The 26,706-nt window shown below is 46.0% G+C and overlaps 1 protein-coding gene across 2 annotated transcripts in view; it reads right to left on the bottom strand.

Moving 5' to 3' along the window:
* Nucleotides 1-26,706, bottom strand: part of fstl5 (follistatin-like 5) — a 985,045-nt gene that overhangs the window by 127,979 nt on the left and 830,360 nt on the right. Inside the window, exons 11-12 of one of the 2 annotated variants that reach the window (XM_078540706.1) lie at nt 24,478-24,504; nt 21,751-21,869 (exon numbers count right to left, since the gene is read on the bottom strand). In XM_078540706.1, coding sequence (XP_078396832.1) covers nt 21,751-21,869; nt 24,478-24,504 — 146 coding nt within the window. The remainder of the gene's footprint in view (nt 1-21,750; nt 21,870-24,477; nt 24,505-26,706) is intronic. The other variant, XM_078540715.1, reaches the window with a different exon arrangement.

The following is a 26,706-nucleotide window of genomic DNA, read 5'->3' on the forward strand; positions in this document are numbered from 1 at the left end:
CCACCAGACACCCTGATTACAGAAATGGATCTAAACAATGGTCTCTCGGGTATGTGTGAATGGCTTTCTTCCTGCCTTACCAAGATACAGAAATCACATCCATTGCTGGCAGGTACCTGGAAACACCCCCTGCGGAGAGCAGGAAATGACCAAGTGTAGGTTTGGCCAGGGTGAGATCGATAATCCAATCAGATGACTCAATTTAAGACATTACCTTATCTGCCGAGAGAGCAGGGTCAGAAAGCCACAGCTCCCAAGGACATTGGGGCTGCAATCTGTAAGTCTGATTTGGTCAGTCACTGGAAGTCGTGTGGAGGAATTCGTTCAGCAGACCGATCACCCAGGGATGAGCTCCTTCACAAGGGTTTTACTAAACAACTGTTGTTGTAAGTATATAATATTGCTTAGTGGGTTAATAAAGGCTCTCCACATAAAGTGGAAATTGAATTCATAGTTTGTTTGGTGTCGTTGATACCAAGTACAGGATGAGGACCTTAGAGGATAGTGAGACCCCCTGGTTAAGAGTTTTGCAGGTTTCTGGTGATTGCAGTAGGATCCCGAAAGGTAGAGAAATGACAAAACCGACTACGGATGAATTAGTTGCAAAATATGTGGCGGTGGGACTGCCCCTGAAGGAGGGGTAGATTAGGGTGATCTTGGGAGCAGATGATCCCCTAGTAGAAACTGATGAGTGGACATAGGGATCCACATGTAAACGATTGGTAATAAAGGCAGTCTGGTTGATGGCATATCAAAGGAAGTGCGTGAAATGGAAGTAGAACTGATTAAACTGAGAATAGAGAAAGTGGAAAGGTCAGCTGTAGTGAGCAGAGCCATGGAACATGGTTAAGGTGGGAGAGAGAGGAGAGAGATAAAGAGAGAGAGGATCAGGATCGAGATGTGGAAAGATGAGCCAGTAAGACAGAGTACTTAGAGAGTCAGTGTGTCCATAATCAGCAGCAGTGTAAACTCTGGTCTGAGAAAGAGACAGAACAAAGAATGAGGGCAGAGCGTGCTGAGGGAGAGAGAGATGATATCAGAGCAGCTTACAGGGTTCAGCAGCATGAGGCTTGCTGACCACACATGCTGTCAGCGACGTATTGAGGTGCTGAAAGCAAGATTGCAACAACAACAGGTGTCATTTGCATGCTAAGGGGAGGAGGAGCTGTAGACAAAGAAGAGTTTGAGGATAACGAGTGGGGAAAAACCACATCAATGCTGGATGGGCAACATTCCAGTTAGCCAGAAGGGAGGAGAGGTAGGATGATGCCAATGCACCAGATGTGATTTCAAGCCCCAGATCCCGATCAGCAACAGGGCGCTCTCGGTGCCAAATTTATTATTCCCTATTCAGCCGAGAAATTGCAAAAATTGCCGGAAACTCCAGCTGGGGGAGGAACGGTACGGTCATTTCCTGGAAATTAACCAGACGGCCGAGTTCTATGGCTTGGATGATGAGCTGAAAGGTCGACTGCGCCTTTTTACCTTGGCTTTCTCTATTTATGCAACTCTGCCGAATGAGGCAAAGGCAGGACAAGGAACATGGGATCAGATGAAAACCCGAGTCACAGCAGCCATGGGACTGACCAGAGGGGACCATTTAAATTGATGGACAGTACTCACCAGAAACCCAGGGTCACTGGCGGTGTTGGCCGACAGGCTTTGGGCAGTGTATGATCAGGCCTATGGGGGTGTCACTTGAGATCTGGCACACTTACAGGCTGGCACCTTGAATCACCCTGGGTAACCCTCGGTTTCTGGTGAGTACTGTCCATCAATTTAAGTGGTCCCCTCTGTTCAGTCCCTTGGCTGCTGTGACTCGGATTTTCATCTGATCCCATGTCCCTTGTCCTGCCTTTGCCTCATTCGTGGACCCTTACAGCCCACTCTCTACCCTATCTGCAGACAGCCTTTGAGGACTTTGACCCAAACACTGATAATAATACAGAGGCAGGAGTCCTCAGGAAAATGACCCTTAGATTTGAAAGGAAACAGGGAGAAAAGGCAACTAAAGGGGAAATCCCTAAAGAAAGGGGGAAAGTAAATGAGATAAAAGGGAACAGCCAGAAATACTGGCACCAAGAGGGGGGCAGAAAAAGGTCAGCCCCCGAGTGTTACATTTGTGGGGGTAAGGGTCACTTAAGATGGGAATGTAAAAAATCCCCTCATGACAAGAGAGGATTGAAGCTTGATCAGGCTTGAGTCTCCTGATAATTTGTCCACAGCTCCATCCTGGGAGGATGGTCTAGCGGCTCTAGAAAGGAGACAGCTAGAGACAAGGTGTGCTCGGTGAGGAATGATGCTGGCATCCTTGAGGGGGATCGGAATTGACAGGGCTGTGCCCAGCCGGAGTAACTGTGTCCACTCAAGTACAACGAGTACTTGTGACCCTGAGTGGAAATTTGGGTAAAGGGAAAGGAGGTAGATATGGGAGCTTCCCACACAGTCGTCTACTTTTCTTGCCCCCTAAAATCTCCATGTCCAGTGGAGATCCCTACACACTAGAGAGTTTCTTAGCAGCTGGGGTGATATCCAAACCATTAGAGGTCCGGGTCAGACCTCTGAACACTTGTGGTCCTGTGGACCAAGTGGTCAGACACAGGAGTAGGAGTTTTGGGAGCAGATTGGATGCTCCACCACCAGGTGGCGGTAAATATGGCAAATAATTGCTTGCGGGGAGGGGTAGTTGGAGAAGACAGACCTTCCTGGGAATAACCTGGCAAAGGTGGCCCATCACCTCATTGAGATTGAATGACCCCGACGCCCTGATACAGCATACCCCTTCTGATTATAAAGATTTAACTGGGAAACAGTGAGCCTTGTTTGCCACCTATAAACATGATTGCGGGAGAGTGACTGGGATGGAGGTGCAGGTAGATGGGGAAGCAATGGTACGACCCCAGAAACAATACAGTTACCCAAAAGAGGCAGAGGACGACTTGGAGAAAGCAGTAGGATCCCAAGTGGGCCCATAGCCTCCAACCGATAGCCACCCATGTCAATTCCCCCATTTGGCCTGTGAAGAAACCGGATGGGTCATGGAGGATGATAGTGGACTATCGGGTCTTGAATAAGAACATCCCAGCTTATGCACCTGTGGTTGCCGTGGCAGCAGACTTGATAGCTGTTATCTCGGTCAATTCCCAGATTTTTTACTGTTCTAGAAACATCAAATGGGTTCTGGTTCATCCCAGAGAGGAAGGTTGTCCAGCCCTCCGATCCTTTTGGACCTTACTGGGTATTGCAGGGAGTTAATTGAGGATTATGGTGGGAAATCAGTGCCACTATTAAGAAGGGATTAGATTGGGAATGGACATCACAGTGTGAGGAGGGTTTTGTCCAATTGAAGGGAGTGCACTGGATACATTGGAGCCAATCCGGGAATTCACCCTGGAAGTGGCTGCCAGCCTAATCGCAGTTTTGATGCAGGAGGTACATGGCTTCCAGCAGCCGGTAATGTACTTGTCCAGCGTCCTCACAAAGATAGAGAAGGGATATTCAGTGTGTGAGTGCCATCTGCTAGCTACCTTCTGGGCAGTGAAACAGTTTGGCCTGTGTACGGGCACTCAGGTAGTGACACTGACCACCTAAAACACCCCACCAGACCATTACTGGAAGGGTGCATCATCTCCAGTGCATGAGTAGCCAGGTGGAAATTTTGTTGCAGAGCACCACCCCAAAGATCAAGGCACTGCCGGAGCCTCGGCTGGCAGTTAACCTCAGCGATCCAGGGAAGTCCTGTATTTTTATTCATTTACGGGATGTGGGCTTCGCTGGCTGGGCCAGCATTTATTGCCATCCCTAATTGCCCTTGAAAAGGTGGTGGTGAGCTGCCATTTTGAACCGCTGCAGTCCATGTGGTGTAGGTACACCCACAGTGCTGTTAGGATGTTCCAGGATTTTGACACAGCAGCATTGAAGGAACAGCAATATATTTTCAAGTCAGAATGGTGAGTGGCTCGGAGGGGAACTTCCAGGTGGTGGCATTCCCATCTTGTTGCTGTCCTTGTCCTTCTAGGTGGCAATGGTCGTGTGTTTGGAAGGTGCTGTCTAAGGAGCCTTGGTGAATTCCTGCAGTGCATCTTGTAGATAGTACACACTGCTGCTACTATGCTTCGGTGGGGGAGGGAGTGAATGTTTGTGGATGTGGTGCCAATCAAGCGGGCTGCTTTGTCCTGGACGGTGTCTAGCTTCTTGAGTGTTGTGGGAACTGCACTCATCCAGGCAAGTGGAGAGTATTCCATCACACTCCTGACTTGTGCCTTGTAGATGGTGGACAGGCTTTGGGGAGTCAGAAGGTGAGTTAGTCGTCGCACGATACCTAGCCTTTGACCTGCTTTTGTAACCACAGTATTTATATGGCTAGTCCAATTCAGTTTCTGGTCAATGGTAACCCTCAGGATGTTGATAGTGGGGTTTTCAGTGATGGTAATGCCATTGAACATCAAGGGGCGATGGTTGGATTCTCTCTTGTTGGAGATGGTTATTGTCTGACCCTCGTGTGGCTTAAAGGTTACTTGTCAGTTGTCAACCCAAGCCTTGATATTGTCCAGGTCTTGCTGCATTTGGACATGGACTGCTTCAGTATCTGTAGAGTGGCGAATGGTGCTGAACATTGTGCAATCATCAACGAACATCCCCACTTCTGACCTTATGATGGAAGGAAGGTCATTGATGAAGCAGCTGAAGATGGTTGGGCCAAGGACACTACCCTGAAGAACTCCTGCAGTGATGTCCAGGTGCTGAGATGACTGACTTCCAATAGCCACAACAATCTTACTTTGTGCTAGGTATGACTCCAACCAGCGGAGAGTTTCCCCCTGATTCCCATTGACTCCAATTTTGCTAGGGCTCCTAGACGCCACAATTGGTCAAATGCTGCCTTGATGTCAAGGGCAGTCATTCTCACCTCACCTCGGGAGTTCAGCTCTTTTGTCCATGTTTGAACCAAGGCTGTAATGAGGTCAGGAGCTGATTGGTCCTGGCAGAACCCAAACTGGGCATCAGTGAGCAGGTTATTGCTAAGCAAGTGCCGCTTGATAGCACTGTTGATGACCCCTTCCATTACTTTACTGATGACCGTGAGTAGACTGATGGGGTGATAATTGGCTGGGTTGGGTTTGTCCTGCTTGTTGTGTACAGGGCACACTTGGGCAATTTTCCACAAAGCTGGGTAGATGCCAGTGTTGTAGCTGTACTGGAACAGCTTGGCTAGGGGCGCGGCAAGTTCTGGAGCACAAGTCTTCAGTACCCTTACCGGAATATTGTCAGGGCCCATAGCCTTTGCAATAACCAGTGCCTTCAGCCGTTTCTTGATATCACGTGGAGTGAATCGAATTGGCTGAAGACTGGCATCTGTGATGACGGGGATCTCCGGAGGAGGCCAAGATGGATCATCTACTCGGCACTTCTGGCTGAAGATTGTTGCAAATGCTTTTTTGTTCGCACTGATGTGCTGGGCTCCTCCATCAATGAGGATGGGGATATTTGTGGAGCCTCCTCCTCCAGTGAGTTGTTTAATTGTCCAACACCATTCATCACTGGATGTGGCAGGGCTGCAGAGCTTAGATCTGATCCGTTGGTTGTGGGATCGCTTAGCTCTGTCTATCACTTGCTGCTTATGCTGTTTTTGGCAAGTAGTCCTGTGTTACAGCTTCACAGATTGATACCTCATTTTTAGGTATGCCTGGTGCTGCTCCTGGCATGCCCTCCTGCACTCTTCATTGAACCAGCGTTGATCCCCTGGCTTGATGGTAATGGTAGAGAAGGGGATATGCCAGGCTATGAGGTTAGAGATTGTGTTCGAGTACAATTCTGGAGGTGTTGGCAGGCTTAAAAGTGGACAAATCTCTAGGTCCAGATGATTTGTGTCCCAGACTGCTGAGGGAGGCAAGGGAGGGGATCGCAGGGGCTCTGACCCAAATTTTTAATTCCTCTCTGGCCACGGGGGAGGTCCCAGAGGACTGGAGAACAGCTAATGTGGTTCCGCTATTTAAGGAGGGTTGTAGAGATAAGCCAGGGAACTACAGGCCAGTGAGTCTCACGTCAGTGGTAGGGAAACTATTGGAGAAAATTCTGAAGGAGAGAATCTATCTCCACTTGGAGAGGCAAGGTTTGATCAGGGATAGTCAGCATGGCTTTGTCAGAGGGAGGTCATGCCTAACAAATTTGATTGAATTTTTTGAAGAGGTGACCAGGTGTGTAGATGAGGGTAGTGCAGCTGATGTAGTATATATGGATTTCAGCAAAGCCTTTGACAAGGTCCCACATGGCAGACTTATAAAGAAGGTAAATGTACATGGGATACAGGGTAATTTGATAAGTTGGATTCAAAATTGGCTTAGTTGTTGGAGGCAGAGGGTGATAACAGAAGGATGCTTTAGTGACTGGAAGCCCGTGTCCAGTGGCGTACCACAGGAATCTGTGCTGGGTCCCCTATTATTTGTCATTTATATAAATGACATAGATGACTGTGGGGGGGAGGATTAGTAAATTTGCGGATGACACAAAGATTGGCCGCGTGGTTAACAGTGAGGTTGGGTGTCTTGGGCTACAGGAAGATATAGATGGGATGGTCAAATGGGCAGATAAGTGGCAGATGGAATTTAACCCTGAAAAGTGTGAGGTTATACACTTTGGAAGGAGTAATTTGACAAGGAAGTATTCAATGAACGGCATGACACTAGGAAGTTCTGAACAACAAAGGGACCTTGGCGTGTGTGTCCATAGATCTCTGAAGGCGGAGGGGCATGTTAGTGGGGTGGTGAAAAAGGCATATGGGACACTTGCCTTTATCAGTCGAGGCATAGATTACAAAAGTAGGGAGGTCATGTTGGAGTTGTATAGAACCTTGGTGAGGCCACAGCTGGAGTACTGTGTGCAGTTCTGGTCGCCACATTATAGGATGGATGTGATTGCACTGGAGGGGGTGCAGAGGAGATTTACCAGGATGTTGCCTGGGATGAAACATTTAAGTTATGAAGAGAGGTTGGATAGACTTGTTTTTGTTGGAGCAGAGAAGACAGGGGCGACCTGATCGAGGTGTACAAGATTATGAGGGGCATGGACAGGGTGGTTAGGGAGCAGCTGTTTCCCTTAGTTGAAGGGTCAGTCATGAGGGAACACAAGTTCAAGATGAGGGGCAGGAGTTTTAGAGGGGATTTGAGGAAAAACTTTTTTACCCAGCGGGTGGTGACGGTCTGGAATGCACTGCCTGGGAGGGTGGTGGAGGCGGGTTGCCTCACATCCTTTAAAAAGGACCTGGATGAACACTTGGTACGTCATAACATTCAAGGCTATGGGCCAAGTGCTGGTAAATGGGATTAGGTAGGTAGGTCAAGTGTTTCTCACATGTCGGTGCAGACTCGATAGACCGAAGGGCCTCTTCTGCACTGTGATTCTGTGAATTCTACAGCTGCTGATGGCCCACAGCGCCTCATGGATGCCTACTCTTGAGTTGCTATATCTGTTCAAAATCTATCCTATTTAGCACGGTGGTAGTGCCACACAACACGATGCCAGGTATCCTCAATGTGAAGGCAGGACTTCGTCTCTACAATGACTATGCGGTGCTCACTCCTACCAATACTGTTATGGGCAGATGCATCTATGGCAGGCAGGTTGGTGAGGATGGGGTCAAGTATGTTTTCCCGCTTCTTGGTTCCCTCACCACCTGCTGCAGATCCAGTCTAGCAGCTATGTCATTTAGGACTTGGCCAGCTTGGTCAATAATGGTGCTACCGAGCCACTCTTGGTGATGGAAATTGAAGTCCCCCACCAAGAATACAGTCTGTGCCCTTGCCACCCTCAGTGCTTCCTCCAAGTGATGTTCAACATGAAGGAGCACTGAATGTGCACTGTAGAGGGTGACTGAAGAGGTGGGGGGGGGTTCAAGGGAGGAATACATCCCTAAAGGAGAGACGTTTATATGAACACATCTAGTTCTGTGGAACAAGGAGAATGGAAGACGGGTTGTGGGATCTACGACCCCCTCCGAGGCATTAAGTTGATTGTAAAATTACCTCAGTGCCCAACAGGCTGAGTTGACTGCCTTTGCCTATGTGATTACCCAGCCTCAGGGATGGATTTACTTTAGATGGATCAGTTAAAACTGTTAGAGATAGGTTAAGGAAGATATTGAATGAAATGAATGATGTGAAACAGGATGAATTAGGGGAAGACCAAATTATGACCGTTCATTTGCAAGATGTGGTGGGGGAATTGGAAGGGATAAAAATGCCTCTGTGGAAGCTGCGGAAAATGATGCTTGCACATCATATGGTTGATGGAACAAGCCCGTGAAAACCTCCAAACGATTGTGGAATGGAGATCGTCTTCCTGGGTCACTGATAAACATCTCAGGGCTATGCCCACTTATCAACTTACCACCGATATCTGTAAAATCAGGTCTCCCCGGTGAAACATGAGTGCCATCTGGGGAACAGTAGCATCGTCATGCTGGGGTTGGTTCCGTATTATCCTGTCTTAAAGAAAGTGGAGAAACCTAATCTTCTTTTTAGAATTGAAAACATTGGGGTAGCAAGTCGGGGCCATGTGTCACATTATGACCAACACCCTAGGTGCATGGCACAAATGGACGGGATTACTTGCGTAGCCCCGGACTTGTCTGGGCACGCTCGCAGAGGGGATACTTTTGTTTGCCTGTACGATGTAACTACACCACCAACTTGCAGGTTCACTTGGGATCAGGAAGGGCCCAACTGCATGGTCACGGTGACCCAGGGAGCAGTGTTCCCTACACATGTGACATCCAAAGGAAAGGAGGAATATTGGTCACAACCACACACTGGGAATACCAGTTCGAGGATTTGACCTGTCCTATTCTGGACAGGACATTTTGTTTTATCTCAGCTCGATCTGTTAGACTGGGTGCACGGGTATCATGGACAGGAGACTATTACTGTAAGGGATGACTTAAATGGACAGCTACATGAGTACGTTGCCTGTTTTGGGAACCCCATTGCCCCAACATCTTATAAAACTGTTACAGAGGATTAAAATTTCCAACAAACATTCCAACAAAATTCAGCAAAAGAAAGGGAAATTAAGGTAGAAATAGCAGGCACTGGTGATGATAGCCACTGGAGGGACCTTGGTCTTAGCCTCGAAACTTAGCCTTAGACATCCTTGGATATGAATTAAAGCCCATGTACTGGTTGTTGTAAAGTAATTTATTAATGTATATTTGTTGTATGATCTATGTCATCGATGCAAACGTAAGAGAGCAGAACAGCGGGCGAAAATGTTACTGACGGAATGAGGTGAATGGATTAGATTTGCAAGTGTAGAAATGTTCATAGAAAAAATTATACACTTAAGGGTGGATGCTGTAAGGCATTTTGATATTTTTAGTATTTCTGTAATGCTGTAACGCCTCCCTTTATTTCTTTTGAATATGTATTATCTTTTTACTTGTATTAAAATGTAACCGGTTGTGGGGAGGACCAACATCCTGAGCTCAGGACCGGGTGGTAGGAACATGGACTGTGGAGGATATCGGATGAAGGGAGAAGATTTTTGACTGATGACATCAACTCTGAGGCCAATATGGAACTTTAAACAAAAGACTGGACAAGGGTATACACGCACACAGACACAGACACTCTCACTGAGGCTGTGGTTAACCACCAGACACCATGATTACAGAAAATGACCTAGACAGTGGTCTCTTGGGTATGTGTGAATGGCTTTCTTCTTGCCTTACCAAGATACAGAAATCACATCCATTGCTGGCAGGTAGCTGGAGACACCCCCTGCTAAGAGCAGGAAATGACGATGTACAGGTTGTCTTTGCATGGACAGGGTGGGATTGATAATCCAATCAGATGACTCGATTTAAGACATTACCTTATCTGCCTGAAACAGGTATAAAGCCACAGCTCCCAAGGACACTGGGGCTGCAACCAGGAAGTGTGTTTTGATCAGTCACTGGAAGTCACATGGAGGAATTCAATCAGCGGGCCGACCACCCGGGGACGAGCTCCTGCATGTGAGTCTTACTAAGCAACTGGTGTTGCAAGTATACACTATTGCTTAGTGGGTTAACAGTGGTAAAGTGGAAGTTATATCCATAATTTGTTTCATGTCGTTGATACCAAGTAAGGTGAGGACCTTAGAGGATAGTGAGACCCTTGGTTAAGATTCTTGCAATGTTGAAGCTTTTCATCCTGCGCTCACCAAGATGCTTTGCAAGAACGCCAAAATAAGGGGAAAGCAACAATTTATAGTATGTAAGACGAGAGTGCTGATTAGTTGGCAAGTGGACTCTGATTGGTAGAGACATTGCCATGGCGAATGCACCACTGATGGTGACAGTTAACGGCCAAGCATTGTTTGAATTTTAAACCAGGCAGCTTGACCCTGATAGGTCAAGGCATTGCCCTGAGGAATGAGTCAGCAAATAACTGTCACTTATTTTGTTTAGCTGAAACAAACACAATGGGCTGAATTTTGCCATCGGCGATCAGGGGGTGGGGCCCGTTCGCTGACGTGCAAAATGACGCGGGATGACGTCGGGGGGAACCCCCAACGTCATCCTGGCCCAATTTAAATATTCAGGAAGGTGGGGGCACAGCGAAATCAGCTGCGGGCCCTCTGACCTGTCAATGGTCAATTGAGGCCATTGACAGGATCATTAAAACAATTAAAGGACCTACCCGTCCAACCTTAAGGTTGGTGGGCAGGCCAGGAGCCCCGGTGGGGAATAGAAAAATCATGAAATCTCATCCACCGGCGGGATGAGGTTTCATGTAGGGATTTAAAAAGTTTAATAAAGTTTTAGTGAAATTTATGAACATGTCACATGAGGGGGGCATGTTAAGGATTTTTTTTCTATTTTTAATGTTTTCACAACTGTCAGTGATCTCCCTGAGGCAGCACTTAGCCTCAGGGAGATGTGCACTCTTTCGTGCGCATGCGCGAAAGAGTGCACTCGCATTTAGGAAATCCCCCCGCCCACACAGGAAGTGCACAGCGCTTCCTGCCGGGCGTCACGCTGGGCAAGCCTTAATTGGCCCGCCCACTTAAAATGTCGGCGGGGCCCGCTTCTCCGGCAGGGATCAGCTCCCCACCCGCCGGAGATTGGGTCGGGCCCACCCGCCCGGAAGGCAGAAAATTCTGCCCAATGCGTTATTTCTGTCTGCAAAGAACAGGGCCTTGTGTATTAATATAAGTAGCTTCAGTACACGCAAATGCACCACAATGCGAGCCCGGCTAGCAATCTTAAATTGGTTGACAGTGTGGTTCCTAGCACACTGAGGATTATTTAGCAAATGTCATGCAATTGTGCATCTAATGTTAGACACTGTGTTTTGATTTTTGCAGGCACGGGCTGGTTGGGTACAGTCTGTACCTTGCCTGTTGCGAACAGCGGCTAGGACATGTTGTTTGATACAGTCCGCCAGTCCTTGGGATGTACGGCCTACATACCTTGCATTACACTAGCACTGACCTGGTCTTTTTGATCATTTTTGTGTAAGCCTTAAGCAGTTCTGTATCTTGTGAACCTTTTTCTCCAGTTGTCCCAGTTCTGGGCCTGTGGCAAGCCTTCAGCACTCCGAAATGGTTCTGGGAGTGGCAGTGTGCATTCCACTGGGCCCTGGCATTGTTGCTGCTTTTCTGGTGCTGCTTGTTGCTTCGGGTCCACGCTTACAGCTGTCTGGACTCCGGGTCTGAGTCTCAGCTTGTATCTGCTGTACCTGTGACATTCCGATATCTTGGTAAGTCTTGAATTTGTTCTGCTTTGTCCTTCCTTCAAGGATTATTTTTTGCGAGCTCTATAGCTTCCTTTTAAGGCTCTCTGCATCTTTTACTCGCTATCCGCTGCCACCATATTTCGTCTGGTCAGAGCCTAGACAAGGTTTTGGATGCTTGTCTATTCTTCCAAAGTATGCTGCTCAAATTTGTAGCTTCTTAAAACCATTACTCTTTATTTACAGCAAGTATTTACACATTAGGACCTTTGATGAGGTTGGAGCATCTCCTTCCAGGTCACTCTTACTTCTCAGTCATGTGATCTGACATCATTATTAGATCAGCATTGTGTGCGCTTCTGGTATTAACCCTTTATCCTACATTTTCTCAAGACCACTCTTTTCCAAGGGGGTAGTGGCTCATGCCAGGGTATAATTCCATGGTTACTGTCAGTCCTCACCCAAGCAGTCACTCTTCCTGAACCAGCTTGCATAGGAACTTTTAATTGGCCACTCGATTGTTTGTGGCATCATAACTGGGTCCAATCTGTCATATTTTATGCCTGGAATTTCCATGGGGGCGGGGGGCAGCTTCTAGTAGAAACCCCAAATAAGTGACATGTGGCCTACTCTTGCTCCTATTTCTTACATTCCAATGCCCCTAACATGGGTTTCTGTGAACATGACAGTGAGAAATTGGGAGAACTACTGGAAATTTCCAACCTACCCTCATCCCCCGATGTCTATACTTGTGCACATTGAAAGTTACGCAATTACCATCCTAATAATTAAAGGAAAGGACATGGGGCAGGATTTTCTCCATGGCCTTCAGGACTCAAATGGGGTGAGAAGCCTCTACCATGTGAGGAGCAGTCACATGGCAGTGGTTTCCATGGGATAGGATAGGAGACTGCCTGGTCAACCCTTGCAGCTTCCTTTTGGGCTCGAGGAGCAGACCTCTTATTTGAGTACTATAGTCCCCCCAGGGGCAATGGCCATACTCGCAGCAACCCCTCCTGCCCTCACTAACGCCACCCCAACCCCTATCCACACCTCACTGGACATGCCTGACTTATAAATGACCACACTTATCTTGTTGGGAGGGAGGCCTGCTCCCATGTGATCCTTTCCTTCCAGGCATAGTCCCAGCAGTGACCACATTGCCAGTGGTGCTGCTGAGACTGCTCAGCTGCCAGCCTTCTGATTGACAACCATCTCCTGGGGACAGGTGCCCGCCCTTTAAAGGGGCAAAAGCCCTTATGGCTACCAATTTGGCCAGGTGGCCAAAGAGTTTTGTTACAGGTGTTTAAAACCCTGGTTAGACCTGCAGAGCCGTGCACAGTTCTGGGCACTGCACTTTAGAAAGGATATGTGGACCTTGAAAGAAGTCCAGCGCATATGTACCTCAATGTTACCAGGGTTCCAAAAGTTAATTATGAATAGAGATTACATAAACTAGGCTTGCCATCTCTGGAAATATAAAAGGTTAAGACGTAATTTTATTTGGGTTTTTTAGTATTTCAAAAGGAATTGATAGGATAGATAGAGAGAGAATCTGTTGCTACTGGTGGAGATTGTGGGCCAAGGGAACATAACCTTAATATCTGACCCATGCCATTCAGGAGAGAAGTTTGGAAGCACTTCATTCAAAAGGTGGCAGAAGTGTGAAAGTCCCTCCTACTAGAAGCTGCTTTAGTTGTGTCGGCATCACAGATTAATATCCATATTCTGCCAAAATTTTTGAAGGTAGTGCTAGTTAAACCAGGCATGACGTGCTATAGATCCTAGATCAATTAATAATTTTGTCTTTGAGATCCATAGATATGGAACCATGATCAATAAAGGGAGTTAGAACAGGATCAAAAATAAGCTAATTGAATGACAGTAAAGGTTTAATAGTTTGAATGGCCTGCTTCTGTTATTATCTTGCTAATTATGTTCTTTATTTAAAGTCAGTAATTTTATATACTAAACGTCTTTGTATCAGCCATCCAATTTTATTCCTAATAGAATGTTGAACTAAAAAATCCAACAAACACTAGGGGCAGAATTTTGCCTTTGGCGTGCGGGCTCAGCGGGAGCAGGTGGGGATCGTCGCCCGTGATCGGGCCGGAAGGCAATTTCACGCTGGTGGGCCAATTAAGGCCCGCCCAGCGTGAAACACGAGCAGCAGTGCTGAGTGTTGCCTGTGCAGATGGGGGGAAGAGAGCGAGCCGGGTGAGCATGAACTTCACGCATGCATGTGAGTGCGCGCTACATAATCTTCCTGAGGCAGAGAGCTGCTTCAGGGAGGTGAACTGATTTAAAAAAAAAACTAAAGATGTTATAAATGTTATGAAACGTGTCCCCTCATGTGACTGTCACATGAGCAGGGACATGTTATTAATGAAAAAATAAAGATTTTATTTGATTTTTATTTGCTTTTGGAAACCTTATCCCACCCATGGATGAGGTTTCCAAAAAAGTGCAAAGGCCGCTTGGCCTTTTTGCCTGCCTGCCAACCGTAAGGTTGGACAGACAGCGAAAAATTTATTTCAATCAATTTTTTAATGGCCTTAATAGGCGTTTTAATTGTTGGCGGACACACTGACAAGTCTGGCGCGCGCCCACCGACCAAAATATCACGCGAGTGCATGATGATGTCAGGATGCACGCCCGACATCATCGCGCGTCATTTTATGCTCGGTCAGGTCAGGCGTATGCCCGTCTGCCGAGCTAAAAAATTTACCCTGGGTAACTGTCATGCCAAATGTGAAGTCACTAAAAAGAAAACATGTTACAATGAACAAATGCAAGTATTAATCCCAAAACATCAAATGCGTTATGTACAAAGATCACATAATGCACCATGTTACAATCTGACACTATATTGAAATTAAATTTATACTTAAACGCAAAGTAATGGCATTACCCGGAAAGATTCTGTGTGTATCTGAGTTTCATGAGTTATCTACCAGGGGAAAATTGCACAGCTGCCATCTTAATAATATGGGGGCGATATTGTCAAATCCATTTCTTATTCTGCAGTTTGGAAAGGTGTCCTCAATCTTTTCAAGTGATTTTATTTTAGACAGTGGAACATTTATAAGATAGTAAGGTATAAATTGTGCTATAAATCTGAGTGAAGTTGTGATCACATGTAAAGTTCAAAAATGTGAGACTCATAGTAGCATTAATATCCAAAAAGAAATAAATCTTATAAAATATATCCCCATCCTCAATGATGGAGGAGCCCAGCACATCAGTGCAAAAGATAAGGCTGAAGCATTTGCTACAATCTTCAGCCAGAAGTATCGAGTGGATGATCTATCTCGGCCTCCTCCGGAGGTCCCCAGCATCACAGGTGCCAGTCTTCAGCCAATTCAATTCACTCCACGTGATATCAAGAAATGGCTGAAGGCACTGGATACTGCAAAGGCTATGGGCCCTGACAATATTCCGGCAATAGTACTGAAGACTTGTGCTCCAGAACGTGCCGTGCCCCTAGCCAAGCTGTTCCAGTACATCTACAACACTGGCATCTACCTGGCTATGTGGAAAATTCCCCAGGTATGTCCTGTACACAAAAAGCAGGGCAAATCCAACTCAGCCAATTGCCGCCCCATCAGTCTACTCTCAACTATCAGTAAAGTAATGGAAGGGGTCATCAACAGTGCTATCAAGTGGCACTTGCTTAGCAATAACCTGCTCACTGATGCCCAGTTTGGGTTCTGCCAAGGCCGCTCAGCTCCTGACCTCATTAAAGCCTTGGTTCAAACATGGACAAAAGAGCTGAACTCCCGAGGTGAGGTGAGAATGACTGCCCTTGACATCAAGGCAACATTTGACCGAGTGTGGCATCAAGGAGCCCTAGCAAAACTGGAGTCAATGGGAATCAGAGGGAAAACTCTCCGCTGGTTGGAGTCATACCTAGCACAAAGGAAGATGGTTGTTGTTGTTGGAGGTTAGTTATCTCAGCTCCAGGACATCACTGCAGAAATTCCTCAGGATAGTGTCCTTGGCCCAACCATTTTCTGTTGCTTCATCAATGACCTTCCTTCCATCATAAGGCCAGAAGTAGAGATGTTCGCTGATGATTGCACAATGTTCGGCACCATTCACAAATCCTCAGATACTGACGCAGTCCATGTCCAAATCAGCAAGACCTGGACAATATCCAGGTTTGGGCTGACAACTGGCAAGTAACATTCGCGCCACACAAGTGTCAGGTAATGACCATCTCCAACAAGAGAGAATCCAACCATTGCCCCTTGATGTTCAATGGCATTACTATCACTGAATCCCCCACTATCAACATCCTGGGGCTTACCATTGACCAGAAACTGAACTGTTCTAGCCATATAAATACTGTGGCTACAAGAGCAGGTCAGAGGTTAAGTATCGTGTGACGAGTAACCCACCTCCTGACTCCCCAAAGCGTGTCCATCATCTACAAGGCACAAGTCAGGAGTGTGATGGAGTACTCCCCACTTGGCTGGATGAGTGTAGCTCCCACAACACTCAAGAAACTTGACAACATCCAGGACAAAGCAACCCACTTGACTGGCACCACATCCACAAACATTCACTCCCTCCACCACCGACGCACAGTAGCAGCAGTGTGTACCATCTACAAGATGCACTGCAGGAATTCACCAAGGCTCCTTCGACAGCTCCTTCCAAACCCACGACCACTACCATCTAGAGGGACAAGGGCAGCAGGTAGATGGGAAAAACCACCACCTATAAGTTCCCCTTCAAGTCACTCACCATTCTGACTTGGAAATATATCACCGTTCTTTCAGTGTTGCTGGGTCAAAATCCTGGAACTCCCTTCCTAACAGCACTGTGGGTGTACCCACACCACATGGACTGCAGCGGTTCAAGAAGGCACCACCTTCTCAAGGGCAACTAGGGATGGGCAATAAATGCTGGCCCAGCCAGCAAAGCCATGAATGAATTTAAAAAAAACAATGGAAATCATATTACATCAAGGGAATAAGAAATGCAGGAGAAGGAAGTAATGTTTCAAATGTTCCAGTATCAGTGGCCTATCTGAGATTAAAAGCAAAATACTGCGGATGCTGGAAATCTGAAATAAAACAGAAAATGCTGAGTTAAAGAGTCATATGGACTCGAAACATTAACTCTGTTTCTCTCTCCACATATGCTGCCAGACCTACTGAGTTTTACCAGCATTTTCTGTTTTTATTACATATCTGAGAGTGTTGTGGGTGGACAGAGAGGTTAGATTGCCATTGCATCATTTTGAATCTGAAAAAAAACTCCTGCTTTTCTCATTTTCTTTAGTAGTCCTTAATTTGTAAATGTGACCTCTTGCGCTTAAATTATGCATGTGGCAGTAAAACTTATTTGAATCCAAATTGTTCAAATATTTCATAATTGTCAAGACCTCTGTCTTATCACCTCTCAGACTGATGTTATTTTTAGATTAATCTACTTAATGTGTGTCTCACATTTTCAAGAAAGAAAAGATCCAGGGTAAGCAATCTTTCCTGATGTGCCGTTCTGTTAAGTTTTTGGATCAACTGTGTAGCCCCTGTCTATACTTCTAATTAATTTTAAACTGCATGCTTACAGCTAAAAATATTTAACATCATAATATATTATTGGCAGTTAGAGATAATCCTTTCCAATTTCAGTATCAAATCATCAGTGTTGCATTGTTTGAAATAGAGGGGCAAATCAGCATAGCAGGTGATTGTAAGCATGTAGGATGATTAGATTATAAAAAGCCAAACCATACGTTGTCCTGTACAATCTGGAAAAAACTTGTATTCAAACCACACATTTGTGATAACAAAAATACAATAGACAACCCATTGTATGAAAGTCAAAATAATCATCAAGCAACTGTTTGAAACAAGAATTGTCTCTAGATTGTAAGATGTACAAGATAATAATATTCTGAGTGGGTATGATACAGCAATGGGATGTGACTGAACTAATAATTCAGAAGCCTGGACTAATCAGGAAACTTGATTTCAAATGCTACCACGGCAGTTTGAAAATTGGAATTCAGATTTAAGAATATCTGGAAGTTACAAAACTGGTGTCAGTAACCAAAACCATGGGCTAGATGTTCCCCTCCCACTCCTGCGCAGGATTGAGTTGGGAATGGGTAAAATGAGGCCCACGAAGCTGAAATTTCAAACTTACCCCATCCATCCTGATTCACACCATCTTCTCCTAGTCGGGAAATGTCTCAGGCATGCATAGCCTATGAGGTTAGGGTCACCATTCTAGGCCAAGGGGAAATTAGAATTTCATCCCCCATGCTATTTTTGTTGCAACTGGAGTGATTTGGAAGCTTGTGGGAACCCAACCAGGTGTGTCAATGCGTGAACCTTGGAGGAAGCCTGTTGAAGAGTTGGGTACCTTTTGACAAGTAAGTTTAAAAGGTCTTGCCAATGCCCCTCATATCCCCTCTGCATGCCCATTCCCTGTCCAACCCCCCATGACACTTTAATGCCCCCTCCACTGCTCCAATGCACCTTCCACCCCCTTGCCTCTTCAATACCCCTTCCAGTACCCTAATGCCCCTTTATTCATTAATATTATGAATAAAGTGTGGTAGATTGGAACTTTTATGAGGTTGTAAGATAAACAGTTTTTTCAAAGGAGATTTTCAAAGACTCTTTGCTTATTGTGTCAGTTTCAGGAACATTACAAAGACTTGCCAGACTTGCCAATGGTTCATTCCTTCTATACGTAGCCTAAGCTGGGAGGGTGGGTATGGAGGATACATGGGGTTAATGGAAGGTGTTCGAAGGGATAATGGAAGGTGTTTTGAAGGGGTATGGGGGGTGGAGAGGGAATGGGGAAATTGAGGGCATATAAGGGGACGTGGAAGGGGCATGTGGGGATATGAGGGGGAATGGAGGAGGAATGGGGGATATGAGGGGGCATGAAAGGGGCATAGGGGACATGAGGAGTGGGTGGGGAAGGGTGAGGAGTGATGGCTAGCAGTGCTTAACAACTATAGACACCATATACTTGATTGGGATGATGTGCCAATGAACTGAGGCAGGCCTTCTAACCAGCCTGCCTCACCACCCACATGCCTCTGTTTTCACCTTGGGCCTGCTTCAGGAGGTGACATTCCCAACTTGGACTCCTGGAATCCAAAATCTCATGAAAGTTCCCTGACTTTCGGAAGGCGGGAACGCAATGTTGGGAAATAACCTGACTTGGGGAGAATTTTCCCCATGTAGGGTGGGTTGTGCGGGAGCGGGCACTGGCGGGCGCAGACCTGATCGTTGCCCATGATCGGGTCCGCACTGCCGTTTTACGCGGGCGGGCCTACCAGCGTAATGCATGACTCCCAAGGATAGCGGGAGTGGACGGGCAACCAGTGGGAGTGCAAGGACTGCCGGGTCCAATGGCGACCCGGCGGCCTGTTTCAATGAAGCGCTGGCAGCCTTGGCAAGGCTGCTCACAATGGCAAGTAGAAGGGCTCACCGGGGGCTTCTGGTGAGCAGGCCAGTCCGAGGGTAGGCCAGCGGAGCAGGCCAGGATGGAGGGTAGACCAGCGGAGCAGGCCAGGATGGAGTGTAGGGCAGCGGGGCAGTGTGCCCCTTGGTTTTCGGATGAGTGCCTAACTGCTCTCCTGGGGGAGGTGGCAGCACGGCGGGAGGTCCTGCTTCCGAGAGAAGGGAGGTGGCGGCTTCCCCACCTGACCAAAAGTTCCTGGGAGGAGGCAGCCGGAGCAACTGCGTCTATATCTTCTTTGTCCACAGTGTCGCCCCTTTCCAGCGCATGATTGTGGAGAGCGCAGCATGCAACCACTATCAGCGACACATGATCTGGGGAGTACCCAATGCTGGAGTGCGCCCGCTGAACGGTCCAGGCATCGGAAGAGCATTTTGAGAAGACCAATGGCTCTCTCCACCACAGCCCTTGTGGAGGCGTGGCTCCTATTGTACCGCTGCTCAGCCTCTGTTCTTGGATGACGGAGAGGCGTCATGAGCCACTTTCTGAGGGTATAGCCCTTGTCACCCAGCAGCCATTCATCCAGCCATGCTGGAGCACTGAATAGCTTCAGCACCTGAGAGTGTCTGAGGGTGTAGGCATCATGGGAGCTGCCTGGGTACCTTGCACAAACTTGTAGAATCTGCATCCTGTGATCACACACTAGCTGCACGTTCATGGAGTGGAAGTCCTTCCTGTTGACGAAGGCACCCGGCTCACCTGCTGGTGCCTTGATGGCCACATGTGTGCAGTCTATTGCACCCTGGACGCGGGGGAAGCCAGCAACGGCTGCGAAGCCTCTGGTTCGTTCTGTCTGGCTGGCCTGATCCCAGCGTTAGTGGATGAAGGTCAATGCACGCCTGAACAGAGGGTCTGTCACCTGCTTGACACAAGTGTAGACAGCTGATTGGGAGACTCCGCAAAGATCACCCACCAACCCCTGGAAGGTTCCAGAGGCATAGAGGTTGAGGGCAGCCATGACCTTCGGCGCCACTGGCATGGGGTGACACAGTTGGCGCAGATCTCAGGCCCGATCATCTGTCAGATGTAGGTCACTGTCTCCCTTGAGAGACGGAGCCTCCTTCGGCAGTGCACCTCAGACATATTGAGGTAGCTGCTACGCCGCCTGTAAACCCTGGCAGCAGGATAATGGCGTCTTTTGCGGCCCCTTCTGCCTTGGACTTCCTGTTGGCCCTACGCCCCTTGTGCCTGCGCCTCTCCTCCCAAAGGTAGCTCCCCTGGAGGCTGAATGTGGACTCCTGGTCTCCTCCCCCTTCTGGCCCTTCCTTCCTCCCCAGAGGAGGTGCTTCCAGTGGAGAGCACAACTCCCATTCCCAGGCTATGGGAAGGCTTCCTGGAACCTGCAGGCCCCAAAAATGATCCTTACTGTAGAGTCCTAACCTGTTACTCCTGACCAAGCAGCTGTAAAGAGTTTTGAAGTATTCCTGCTCACACAGGCAAGTGTCAATAACTTTCACATTTAAATATCTGACAGATACCACTCGCGACCCCACACACCTCTCTTATCCTGCCCGTGGATGAGGTTTATACAAATGTCTCCTACCCGCCTGCCTGTTGCGCCCGTGCAACGTCCTGAAGATCACTCGGGCCCCAAAAAATTGCAGACAATTGCTGCCTCAAGGGCCTTAACTGGGTGATTAATTAATGGCAGGCACGCATCGGAGAACATCGTGTGCCCACCCACCTAAATATCGCGATGGCACTCGGTGACGTCGGGATGCTCGCCCAACATCACTGCGCGTCATTTTACGTGTCAGTGTGCGGGGCCCGCCTCCCTGCACGCCAGTGAGAAAATTCTGGCCGTGGTTCCTGACCCTAAGGGGAGAATCCAGCCCCAAGAACTTGTCGGATTGCTGTAAAAATCTGACTGGATCACCAGTGCCCTTGAGTAAACCTGCCACTCATGCCCAGTCAGACCTATATGAAACTCCAGGTCCATACCAACTGACTCTTAATTGCCTACTGAAATGGCTTGAGACGCCACTCAGTTGCATCAAGAATAGTAGCATTCAAGGAGAAAGCCCCACCATCTTCTCATAGCAACCAAAGATGGGCAGTAAACGCTGGCACTACCAATGAAGGCCAAATCTCAGGAATGAATTAAAACACATATCTAGTCATAGACTGAGTTTTAATGATCCTGTAAGTTCAATCAATAAAATTTAATTTTAAAACTCACATTGTGACTTAGTTTTTGCTGAGGGAAACATCACTTTAAAACTATTATTTATGTTTTGTAGCTGCTGGTCCATGCTAACAAAGACAGTCTCATAACAAGATGGGACTAACATTAGAAAGTGATCATTTTGAAAATATTGATTGCAGTTCTGTCATAGCACAGTCATTACAATTTGAAGATACACCTGGTGAGATTTTAACTCATTCAATACCCACCCACTTGCATAGAGTTAAACTCAGTTCCAGTAAATCTGGAACCATGTATAGGATCAGTGACAGGAACTGGTGACATGCTTTAAGTTTGATAACTACCTTTTGTGCTATATCAATAAATCAATCAGAATGATTGGAATTCCACCAGTGTGCTCACCTGATATCCTAGGATTTTCTCTGAGGGTTTCATGTGTCTCTGAATCTCACATTCTATTGGTTGAATCACTTTGATTCCATCCTCGTAAAATATATAGAACATGTTTCCTACTCCCAATCCTAGCAAAAAGCAAAGAAATAAGTCACATTTCAAGAGAGAAAAGGAAACACAGCAAGTGTAGGGAGTCAAAATCAGAACAGATAATGCTACAAATGCACAGAAAGTCAGCCAGCATGTGAAAGAGATAGGCTGTTAACATTTCAGATGACAACTCCGTTTTGATGAAGGGCCTACAAGATTAACTGAATATTCTCTTTCAGAGAGGCCATAAAGTCAAGGGACTGGAATGGTATCACTGGGAACAGACACTCATTCGGAATTTCACAGGGACATCCCTTAATTGGCCTGGAGAGAGGTTCTCTGTCCAATTAAAGGTGGCGGGTGGGTTCTTGAAGCTGGAGGGCCAATCCAGCTTGACAGAAGCAGCAGTCTGTAATGAAAGGTAAGTAACAGAGAGGGTGCTTCAACATGGAGGTACTCTCCAACATGTTTTCATCTTTAATTAAAAAAGTATCAGCAATCAATCCACCACAGGATGGTGGAGGGGTGGAAATCCTTCTATAAGGCAGCCCGAGGCTGCTCTTGCACCCAGGCAGGCAGGGAAGGCCTTTGCCGTGACAATCTCCAGAATCTTAATCCTAATCGGCTACCACAATTTACGGATGGGTAGCCCTGCTGGCCCCAATTCTGCTTCTGCAAAAACGGTCTAGCCCACCTCCGAACCCGACCACATTGAGGGTCGAAAATCCAGCCAATAGAGTCATTATGGTGTAGAAGGAAATCATCCAGCCCATTGGCTCCAGGCCAGCTCCCTGTGGAGCAATACAATTAATCCCACACCCTGCTCTATTTCTACAGCCCGGCATAATTCTCTAAAGTACTTGAACATTATCCTTTTGAAAGCATTGATCTCTACCACCCTCGAAGGCATTTGCTGCATAGAAGTTTTTTTCTTACATTCCCTCCTGCATCTCTTGCCAAAATATTATATTAAATCTGTGTCCTCTAGTCTTGGTACCATCAACTAGCTGATGTCAGTACCATTTCTTTGTCTACCTTATCCAAACCTGTCACAATTTTGTGCACCCCTCTGTCAAAACTCCCCTAAATCTCGTTTGCTCCAAGGAGAACAAGCTCTATTTCACCAATTTAATCGTGTAGCTAAAATTCCTCAATCCTGGAACCGTTCTGGTATATCAAGAACCCTCACGCCCTTCCTGGTGGTGATTAGAACTGAACACAATACTCTAGTTATGGCCTAACCAGAGCTTTGTAAATGTTCAGCATAGCTTCACTGTTTTTTTACTTAATACCTAGATTTATGGAGCCCAATATCCCATATTCTTTGCTGATTATTCTCTCAATATGTCCTGCTGCCTTCAAAGATCTACACACATGAACCCCAGGTCCCTCTGCCCCTGCACACTCTTTAGTACTGTACATTAAGTCTTTTTCGCCTTTCCCTTCTGCCAAGATGCATCACCTCTCACTTCTCTGTATTACATTCCATTTAACATTTGTCTGCTCATTCTGCTGGTCTAAGATGCCCTGTTGCAGTTGATTGGCATCTTCCTCACTGTCTGCCACACCTCCAAGTTTGGTATCACTGGCAAATTTTGAAATGTTATTTCTGACCCCTGGGGAACACTATTGCTTGCCATCCTCCAGTCTGAAAAGCAACTATTCATGATAACTAGCTGTTTTCTGTACTTAGGACATTTTTTGTATCCAAGCTGAATGGGCATGGGAGCTTGTGCAGGTGTGGATGGGAATGGGGGATGCAGAGGTTAAAGAAGTTCAGAGGGAGGAGTCAATGGAGGATTCCTGGGGGACATATGGTACGACGGATGGTGATGGCTAAAGGGGGCAGTGGGAGTCAGTAGGGTGGGAGGGTAACGGGCGGCAATGTCAAGTGAAAGGGCACTGACGATTCTTTGGGGATGTGGAAGGTGACATGGACCCGAGGGGTGGGATGCGGAGTGTGGGTGGTAAAGATGATGGGAGGCATGTCTATCATAATGGAGGTGGGATTTTTGGGAATGCTTTGACACTTTCTAATCCTCTGGCACTTGCCCAATATCAAGGGAAGATTAGAAGATTACGGCAAGCCCTTCCATTATCTCCACTCCCACTTCCTTTAACAATCTGAGAAGTGAGCCATCCGGACCATGTGCCTAATCCACTCTACGCATAGCCAGACATTCCAGTACATCCTGCCTATCAATTTTCAACCCATCCAATACCATTTCCACTTCTACCAATATCTTGGGAGCATCCTCTTACTTAGTAACACAGTTGGCTGACCTGCTGTGCATTTCCTTAATTTAATTTTTTAAAACTAATTTAAAGATTAGTTGAAAAGATTCAGCAAGTAAACTACATTTGAAACATGTATATCTGACCTAGGTGAAAATTAAATTGTAATACTGCTAATAACAATTAAACATTCTCCTTAGAATTTTATATGTCTATTGCTTTTAATGACTAGTAGTTATGTACTTGCTATTAGAAATAGTACCAAGATCACTTTTACTATTGACTTTAAACGTTTGGATACAGAAAACATTCATGACAATAGTTTTAATGATAAATCAATTTTTAACAAATACTGCGATGATCAAAACATGACAAGTATATAATCACTACAAGAAAAACTTGCTTCAGTACCTTCCTCTCGCCACAGTATGTTTGCAACTGCAGCATCAAGAAAACAGAGAGAGCCAGAATATGATTAAACAGCTGTAAAAATATTAATTTCAAGAACAAGCCAAAATGCTACAATTGATGGTGCTGGATATCAAAGATAACTTTTAACAAGAAAGGCAAAAAGAAATCATGCATGACGTTTTCACAAAAGGTTCAAAGACATTTCGAACAATGGGGAAAATCCCAAAAGAGCATAAAGGATGCTGAGATTCCAAAGTATACATCACTAAAGAGCAAATAAAAACAGTAGTTTTTTTGTTTTAATATCAGTGCTCTTTGAAAAAGGATACAAATTTAAAATCCATTTTTAATAGTTTGCTTCAACCTTTGTTCAGAAGATTAGAAGATCAACAAAAACTCTCAGTCACACGCAAACATTCCATGCAATTTCTGAGAGCAAGTTGAATCAACTGTAGTCCAAAATTATAACAGCCAACATTCAATTTAAATTACAACAGATGTGGTTGAAATATAATTTAAATTATCCAAATTATGGTTAGCTTAATGGTACAATGTGTGTAGTGCCATTGAGCGATAGGTCACTGAAATATCAAGTTCTTTCATGTATTAAATATGGAATGCCAATTTCAGTTGATAGATATGCTGGATAGCAATTCTGCACTGTGAAATGCAGTGTAATGCTGCAAGAGGTTTACAGCTGACTCCAGTAAGTTACCTTTAACAGAAAAGTAACATATGGCAATTTTTTCATTAATAAAAGAGTCTCTCTCCATACAGCTGATATATTTAAGTCTAGGAGGGACTTAGACTTTATTAAGACTAAGCATTAAGAGAAGCTTAGAAATGTGTTTGACATGAAGATAATACTCAGCTTCCAAAGCAAGGAGCCAGAAGTGCGAATTTTATTTGAGATCAGAGGGGATAGTGAGGCTAAGAATGATGAAAATGAGCAAGGATGAAGCTATCAAAGCTAACCGTTTTTGATTATACTTGCGAGAGGTGATAAGACTCAAAATATTAAGAGATGGGGGGGGTTAGAATTTCCACGGGGCTTTTCCAATTTTCTGATGCAACTTTGGCAGAAGATCATCAGAAATCCCACAGAAGTGATTTAAATGTCTCTTTATATTGTTTCTTCACGATTTCTGCTGATTTTAAGACAAAATTTTGAAGGGATATTGGGAGGACCCCCATAGAAATGACGTCAGTAACTACTCTTAGGTAAGAACATAAAAAGACAAAAAAGGGCTATTTATCCATTGAGCTTATTCCTCCAGCAATTCTACTCACTCAATCTAGCATTTAATTGTGTTTCACATTTTTTCAGTAATTTCCATCAAAGTTTACTGAAAAAAAGATTTATAGAAGAATTCTATTTTACTGTTTGGTGATATACTAACAGCAAAACATCTAGGGCAGAATTTTACGCTTAGCATGCGCCTGACATGCCCGAGCGTAAAATGATGCGCGATGACGTCGGGCGTGCGTCCCGATGTCATCGCGCACTCACACGATATTTCGTTTGGTGGGTGTGCGCCACAGTCAGCTGCGCACCAGCTGATAATTGAAAGGCCTATTAAGGCCATTAACAAGCTAATTGAAATCTATTTACGCAGCCCGTCCAACCTTATGGTTGGCGGGCAGGCGAAAAGGCCATGCGGCCATTTACATTTTTTAGGAAACCTCATCCACGAGCGGGATGAGGTTTCCTAAAGTAAATAAACATTAAATAAAAACTTTATTTTGGAATTAAAAACATGTCCCATCTCATGTGACAGAGTCACATGAGAGGACATGTTTTTAAAATTTTTTACTGTCTTTATTAATTTTTTAAAAGGCACTTCAACTGTGCCTCAGGGAGATTGAAGCGCTCTTGCGCACACATGTGCGAACTGCGCACCATGCCCGCTCTCCCTCCTACCCCCACCTGCACAGGTAGCGTTGAGCGCTGCCGCTCGCGGTCCATGCAGGGCGGGCCTTAATTGGCCCGTCCGTGTGAAATCGTGGTGCGGAGCCTATTACAGGTGGAGGTCGGCTTCCTGACCGCTCCCGCTGAGCCCGCCCGACTCGGGAAAAATTCTGGCCCTAGAAATATGGCAAAATAGAAAATTCATGGCACAGAAGGAGGCCATTGAGCCCAATGTATCTGTCTGGTCAAGAAACAGCAAACCAGCCTAATCATACTTTTCAGTACTTGGTCCATAACTCTGTAGGTTATGGTACTTCAAA

Source organism: Cetorhinus maximus, chromosome 1 (assembly GCF_964194155.1).
Source record: "Cetorhinus maximus chromosome 1, sCetMax3.hap1.1, whole genome shotgun sequence".
In the NCBI taxonomy this organism is placed as follows: Eukaryota; Metazoa; Chordata; class Chondrichthyes; order Lamniformes; family Cetorhinidae; genus Cetorhinus; species Cetorhinus maximus.